This window comes from Desmodus rotundus, chromosome 2 (assembly GCF_022682495.2).
Source record: "Desmodus rotundus isolate HL8 chromosome 2, HLdesRot8A.1, whole genome shotgun sequence".
NCBI lineage: Eukaryota > Metazoa > Chordata > Mammalia > Chiroptera > Phyllostomidae > Desmodus > Desmodus rotundus.
Genome location: NC_071388.1, coordinates 206,530,521 through 206,538,410, shown reverse-complemented (window position 1 = coordinate 206,538,410; position 7,890 = coordinate 206,530,521). Strand labels below are relative to the sequence as shown.

The following is a 7,890-nucleotide window of genomic DNA, read 5'->3' as shown; positions in this document are numbered from 1 at the left end:
ATCTGGCAGACACGAAGCCCACCCCCAGGGGACGGGGTGGTCACAGAGGTGTGCGCACTGGGAGTCGGGGTCACCAGGCCCGTCACAGAGGAGGACCCATTGTGGGTGTCTGGGTCCTGGCATTTTTCGACCGAGACTGAGATGAGCGGATGGAGCTGACCCTTGGAGACATTCTGCTTTTCTGTCACAGAGGTGTAGACGTCGGGGAGAAGTGGCCACAGCTTTGCCGCAGGGGCAGGTCTCTCCCAAGGTTTTTGTTTGTTTGTTTGTTTGTTTGGTTGGTTAGTTTGCTTTTTAATACGTGACCATCCCAAAGGGCAGTGTGGTGCCCCACCCTGAAACAGGCATGCGACCTCCAGCGAGTACGCGGTGTAGGCCGGCACCATGCAGCTTAGCCTGACATGCGGGGCCTGTGCCCCAGTGCACTGGGGGACTCGGGCCCCTTCCCGAACCCGCTGATGGGGCAGGGCCTGCCCCTTCCTCCTCCACGCGCCCTCCAGGAGCTGGCCAGCCCTGCCTCCCCCTCCCTGCCCCGTTGCTCCCAGGGTCCCCACAAGATTTCCGTCACAGTGATGCGCTCGGCCCCGGGTTCAACCACTGACACAGACAGTCCCTATTCGTGCCCTTGTCCTCTATTTCCATGGCTACCTGACATGGGAGGAGGGGACAGTTTGAAAGCAGGTTACTGTCTCAAACTTTTTCTGCATCCCTGAGGTGATGTGCTCTCAGCCACCAGGTTGACTTTAACCTTAATTCTCAGGAGGCAAGTGTGTCACCTTATGTCACTGGGCTGGAAGTGTGCTCCCCCTGCCCCCCGTCTCCTCTCTTGACGTCAGTGGCAGCCGTGAGTAGCTGAAGAACTTGAAAAGTTGTGACTCTGTGGTCCCATCTGAACACGGCGTCTTGATCAGGGGACACCGTCCAGCAACTGAAGGTGACTTCACAGCAGTGGCCTCTCTGTCTTCATCCAAGTCCCACACACCCGACAGCTGTTCCCAAAGCCCCCAACACCCCTGGTCCCTGCCTTAGACCACACACCGTCTTTCTCGCCCCCGGCCCTTTCCCTGTCTTTTACCACAGATGCTGCATGTCAAAAAAAACAGGAAGGAAGAGGGAGGACCGATCGCAGAGCGCAGACTCGGCTGTGGGGCTCGGACGGCCGAGAAGTGGGACCGCACGGACCGGAGCGCACGGGCTGCCCGCGTTTGCCTCCGCCCTGCCCTGAGCAGCAGTGTGACAGGACAGCATCTGCCTCGAGGGAAACCGCGTTCACACGCACACCACCCGCAGGAGGGAGCTGGCAGGTCGTGGGTCGTGAACTACGTAGTCCATTCAGGGGTGTCCAACCTGTGGCCCAACACAAAATCGTAAATTTACTTAAAACATCTGAGATTTGTGTGTGTGATTATGTGTCCCAACACGTTCAATGTGTGGCCCAGGACACCTCTTCTTCGCCCTACAGGTGAGTTCAGAGCAGACAGTGTCCTATGGCGCCGGCCCCTCGAGCAGGGCCTGGCTCGGACTGGGGTCACCAAGTGGTCGCTGGAGGAAGCTCATCCGCTCGTCACATCACCTTTGATGGTCACACTAGTGGAAACCGTCCGCATCTCCCACCACACGATCCACCCCTGTGCCTTCGTAAATCACGTCCCTGCAGAAAAACAAGGACACGAGAGAGTACACGGCTTCCACTGCGCCCGGCCCGGCCCACACCCCATCGCGCTGCCTCAAGCCTTCGGAGACACACGGGAAATGAAGGGACCCCTGGGTTCTCAGTGCGCAAGGAGCTGTCCCTAAAGACCGTGGACCAAGGCCACTTTGCTAAGTGGCCTCCCGCAGCCGCAGGTTGACGTTACGGCGGGCCAGTCCCTCTGCAGAGCAGCAAACACGTTCACGCAAATGTCTGCTTGCAGTGGTCAAGCCCAAAAAGATGCATTAAAAAGGCAAGTAGAGCAATCTTCAGGCAAATTGAAAAGCTCCTGACACAGGGAGACGCATCTGATTCCGGGGCTAGGGAGCCGCATGCAAGACTGTGTGGGGGAGCGGGGTGATGCGAGATGCTGGAGCCCCAGCCTGGGGGGAAGCCGCAGCGTAACCCATGCGGTAGAGCGTCGCTGGGTCTGGAAGTGAGACAGGAGCAGAGAGAGAAGCTGAGAGAGCCCCCCGGGGCCGATGGGCAAGGAACTGTGTGTTGTTGGAGCTGCTCTCCGGGAGCTTCGGAAACCGAGTGGATGCGTTTCACAGAACTATGCCGAGGCCGCTTTGAGTTCATCTGATGTGCTCAGGGCTTGTCCCTTAGGCCACTGTGGGGTCTGAGTGCCTGGGGCTGACCGTTCCCCCAGACCACGGCCCTCCGCGGGCCGCTGACGCTCGCTGATTGTCCTACCACGGGTCTGAGACTAGATCTGACCTGCGCCATCCCCACTCGGCGTTGTTATTTTGCTGCAAATCGCTTCGAAAGCAAGAGGATGGGCAGAGAAAAAGTCCCCAGGCTGGCGTTCCGTGACAGCACGCCTGTGGACTCCATGCAGCTCCCTGAACTTTCACCCCAGCCTGCCCTCCTCGTGGGAGGCAAATCACGTGAGGTAGAAAATTCTAGAAAACACTTATGCTTCTCTATGGGATCTGGGTTATTAGTCCTCTATCTAAACACGTGTAAACGTTACCTGACATAAGTCACATACCACATTTATCACTGAAATACGTGAACCATGGTACGCATCAATGATTCCTTAAAAATTAACGCAGAACAATGAAGCGACCTCTCTCTGATTCAGAGAAAGCCAAGGTCTGCCTGCCACTGATCGCTTAAATACACTCTGCACTTCCTAGGACACTCACAGAAGGAAAAGGTCAAATGTAAGGTTTCGGAGAAGTTAAGGGGGAAACGTTAGTGTGGGTTCCCTCCCCCCCAAGTGGGGGTGCAGCCATGGGGGACGGAGGCAGGGCGGGCAGTGGGGGGTCCCGTGAGCTAATCAGAAAAGAAAAGATGAAGAAATAGAGACTAGGAGAGTTCACACTGAACTAAAGAAATTCATGTTGCCTTAAATATAATTTGTGTTAGTTACATTTCAATTCCTAATTTATACATAGCAGGGTTGATAAAGAATCGCATTATAACAAAATTAGCCGGAATAATTAGCATAGCATATGAGCCTCTGATTACACACCCAGCAGATCGCTTGGTAATTAAGACCGGCGAGCAGCGGTTTTGAGGCTTTGTCACCTTATTATCCACCTCACAAGGGCTTCCTCCTCGCCTCCCTTCTGATTTGAAGTTGATGGCACTCTCTCATCATCCTCCCTTGGTTCTTTAAATCACCGAATTCCGAGCACTTTCCTGTGGCCGCCGCTCTCCCCTCTTTGTGTGTGCCCGGTGTGCTGGTGTTGGGTCCCCTTCCACTGGAAGGCTTTCGGGGCTGCAGAGCACGTGTGCTTGGAAATTCAGGTTCAAAAATTTCTTTCCACACCCGTGATTCTTTGGCCAAAGAAAGAACTGAAGGCCAACCACACTCTCTGCAAAGTTGGCCCGACGCCTGAACCAAAGACTGAGCCAGCGGGTTCCTGTCTCCTCTCTGGGCAGAGCCCGTGGCCAGAGATTTCAAGAATGTCTCCGTCAGGGTTATTTCTGTCCTGGCGCCCTGGAAGGCAGTCCCTCAGGAGGCTCTGGCTGCCTGCTCATTGCTGACCTTGACCGTGGTGCCTTAGCTTCCCACCAGGGACTCTTTTGGGGACTCTTTTTATTTAAAGATTTTATTTAGTTTTAGAGGGCGGGGGAAGGGAGGGAGAAAGAAAGGGAGAGAAACATCAATTGTGTGGTTGCTTCTCACGCATCCCCCACTGGGGACCTGGCCTGCAACCCAGGATGTGCCCTGACTGGGAATCAAACCAGCGACCCTTTGGTTCACAGGCCAGCGCTCAATCCACTGAGCCACGCCAGCCAGGGCCCTGCATGGGGACTCTTGCTGAGAGACAGACCATAATCATCCCACCACAAAAAAGAAATGATGTCCACGTGTGGTGACAGAGGAGCGGCTGACAGTACGTGGCCATCACAGCGCGGTGTATAAAGGCGTCATTTCCATCCATGTCATGCGCACCTTCATCTCACACAGTGTCCCACAGCAAACACACTTCCAGTTCAGAAAGAATCCAAAAATGTGTTAATCCCTTAAAAGCTGCATGTGCAGCCCAGGCCCCTCAGTCACCTCAACGAACAGAGAACCGCCGGGCAGCCAGGCTGTGGGCCAGGCTGACAGGGGGGTCCTGGACCACCAGACACACCAGTCATGAGAAAAATAGCCTCCTTGCCCCCCGGGATGCACAGAAATCAACAAGAGGGGCTTTGCCCCTCTTCTCTCCACTCTGTCCAACTTACAGTCCCGTGGACTCTGCTTTTAGAGGGGGCGAAGGAGCCAGCGTGCGGGACACTACAAAGTTTCCTCCGACAGAACACGAGTTCCCAGCCCTGTCCCGGGAAGCGGCTGGGCAGTCCCAGGGCAGGGACTCACTTTTGACAGAAGACCACAGTGGTCAGCGGCACCTGTGAGAATCGTCCTTCCAGATACTGCCCCCTCTTCCTTCCCACCCCTCACCCACACGTCTACTGCCCATCGCTAGAATGATCCTTAGCTGGGCCCTTGGGGAGCTTCAATCCCATCTGCCTGGGAGGGGGGTAGGGAGGGCTGGTGCCCGGTGGCCCTCCCCGCGGCGGTAACTCAAGCCCGTGTCTTCTATTTATAGCCTCCCCACGCCTCACTCGGGCACAGCTGCTGACCTGGGACTCGGCTGAGAAGAGGAGAAGCTTGGCCGACTGCGCAGGCATCACAATGTCCGGCTCGGACCGCCTGCCCGACTACCCGCTCAGCTCAGACGTGGTGAGGAGGTTGAGGTCCGCGCTGGAGGCCGGGGACGACGAGGCACTGCGGGACGTGGTCTGCAGTCAAGTCCGGCCCGTGGACGCCGTGATAGAGCTGGCCAACGACGACTGGATGAAAGACCCCTCAGCCCAGCTGCCCCCCGGGGTGCTCGTAGGTAACCACAGCGAGTCTCCTGTGTGTGACTCTAAGTAACCTATGACGTGGGCGTCGGGCGGGCCGGTGCTGGAGGGAGGAGGGTGGGGGTGAAAAGGAGAACGACAGATGCCCGGCTGTCCGCCCCTTCCATCTATCTGCACACACACAGGCCGTGTGACCCACGTGGGTCGCAGCGGCGTCGACTCGAGCACCACACAAAAGTGTGGTACAGGGCGCTGCCGTCCCAGCACAGCACCTGCGCTCACTGTCCACTCTGTCCCGGGCCGACCGTCCGCGTGTCCCCTCCCCGCCTGGAACCACGTTGCCCGTGTAAGTCTGCACTCTGCTCCGCCGGGTGACTGTATCTGCCGTGCCGGCCGCGTTGCTGCATCGCCGTCTGAATTTCAATCGCCGGTCGAGCTGATTAACCACAGAATACTTGAAGCGAACACGGACAAGAGGGGAGTCTGTTTCTGTTGTTGCTCCTATCAGTAATGGCGTAATTAGCGCCTCTATCAGCATTCACAGGACTTTTTCTTACTCGGGTTGTATCCGTAGGATGAATTCCCGAAAGGTGTATTTGTTACAGGGACAGGGGATCTTCCCAAGTGTTCTCTGAGAGCACTTGTGCGTCCTCCGACTGAGAGCACCTGGGTCCCAGGCCCCCCTTCACCGCCCAGGGCAGGTCCCGTCCACAGGCCCTGCCTTCCTTTGTGGGCCTCTTCACACGGGGCTTGTCTGGTCAGGGCCTTGTGCGGGGTCTCCCGTTTCCTTGGATCTGTTTGTGCGACTTCTGCACACACCGTACACATAAAATCGCTGTGTCGTACTTGCCGAACGCACTTTCCTGACCTGAGATTGCTTGTACTTGTATCGCGTGTTCTCTAGCTGGTCAAAGGCGCCCTCCGCCAGCGGGATCTTGACCCCTAGGTGCTGTTCAGAGCTCCTCTCCACCACTGGACGGGCTCCCTCCCAACACACACGTGTGTGTGCACATGCACGCACACACATGCACATGCCACACCTGCGGGCACATACATGCACGCCGTGGTGCGGGGTGCATGTGCACACACAAGATAAACACACATATGTGGACATGCATACACATGTGTGAACACACAGGCAAGCAAGCGGGAAGTGCACCGAAAGGGAGCGTGCCTGGGGCGTCGCTGCTCGGGGGGGCCTGAGCTCCAAGGTGGTGAAGAGCGAGAGCAGAGGGCGGAGCCCCCGGCTGCCTCCCCCTGCGGTTGGGCAGCTGCTCGAGTCTTCGGGGAGAGCCTGTCCCTTGCGTCTCCCTTGCTTGGTTTTCCGGGTAGCGGTTGGGGGCCCGAGAGTCAGGAGCCCAAACAAAGAGCGACATGCCTTGATTCTGACCAGAGCCCTGTCCACGCAGGCCTGAGCCCCACTGAGCCCCTGCGGACCGTCCCTGACTCCGGGACCAGAGATGCATGGATTCGGGCACGTAGGTGGAGTCTTTAGAAGGTCCGAAGAGTGGCCAGAGCTTGGGGTGACACCTTGGAAGGGAGCCTGCAGTGGGAATGGACGCTGTAAAGGATTTAGGTGCTCGGTAGGCGGAACTGGAAGACAAAGGGACGTGAGGCTGGCAAGGGGCCAGAGCTGGGGGCGCCCACCCAGGCCGGGGGGGGGGGGGGGTGCCAAGAGCCAAGTGTCACACTGCCAAAAGCATTCTGGGAAACAGGGAAGGAAATGTTTTCCCTCCCAAGGACAACCTGGTTGACAGAATTCTGGGTATTTTTCAGAGCACGACAGTTTGCAAAAATAAGCAAAGAAACATAAAAGTCCTCTCTGCTTGTCAGCCGGAGCACACAGGGACCGCTCGTCTCTGGACTGGTCGCCCCCACCAGGCAGAACAGGAAGTAATGGCACTTCATTTCAGTATGTCCCCATGGGCGCCACAATAAAAGCACAGGGGAAAAGAGGCTCCAGGTGAGAAAATGGTGGGAACGGCTTCTTCTGGAGAAGTCCCTCCGGTGCACACGGGCAACTTAAAATGCAGCCCCGACCGCTGGTGAGACAAAGTGCAGAGCGTGCCCTCCCTCCCCCCTCCCTCCCTGGCTGGCAGCAGGCATGAGGCAGGGGAAGGGTCCTCAGTCAGGAGTCCCCCAAAGATGCAGCTCACCTGTGCCCTGGTGAAGACACCTGCTCTCCCGCAGGTTGGACTTGGGATGCCCCGTGGGATGCTGGGAAGGGCCAGGAAGCCTCTGGCAGGGCAGCCCGGCCAGTTCAACGCCACAATCTACCCCCAGCTCTGCGCTGTATGAGGAACCTGCTCCGAGGTGCCAGGAGCCTCCCCCGCAGGGCTACACCCAACCCCCCAGGCGTGTGAGCACCTCCTGTGCTCACTGAGGCCACCCTGCCCCTCCCAACTCTGCACACAGGGCTGCCTCCCTGGAAGGCCACCCGGCCGACCCAGCCTGCAGACCCCTCCTCCCGCCAGTCTCCATGAGCCACTGAAACACATGGCCGGGCCACGCTCGTTTCTGTCCCCACTGGACATTCCAAACTCAAATACGGCCTCCTCACGGGCGAGACCCCTGCCTCACCTTGTCTGTCTCCAGCTCCTGGCACCGGTCTTCACCTTGAGAAGGAGCTCAGACACCGGGTGCCCTGCGGGGCAGGGGTGGGCACAGCCTGCCTGGCCACGGACACTTCTGGGGCTGGTCTTTCTGCAGAGTCTCTAACTCCCCTTTCGGCTAAAGCCAGCTCTCTGCCGCATAGTGTTCTGACAGCTGCATTATTTGTCCTTGCCTCTTTCCGATGCCTATCGGCTCGGCCACCCCGAGAACAAGGGAGACAGAAGGACGTCTGGGGGAGGGGCAGCGAGGCCCGTCTTGCCCCCCAGTGCATCGACAGT

General features: G+C 57.9%; 1 protein-coding gene across 1 annotated transcript in view; it reads left to right on the top strand.

Moving 5' to 3' along the window:
• Positions 1-4,364: 4,364 nt before the first annotated feature.
• Positions 4,365-7,890, top strand: part of ASB18 (ankyrin repeat and SOCS box containing 18) — a 41,387-nt gene continuing 37,861 nt past the window's right edge. The window contains exons 1-2 of the mRNA XM_053919452.2: positions 4,365-4,545; positions 4,744-5,024. Coding sequence (XP_053775427.1) covers positions 4,830-5,024 — 195 coding nt within the window. The 5' untranslated portion in view covers positions 4,365-4,545; positions 4,744-4,829. The remainder of the gene's footprint in view (positions 4,546-4,743; positions 5,025-7,890) is intronic.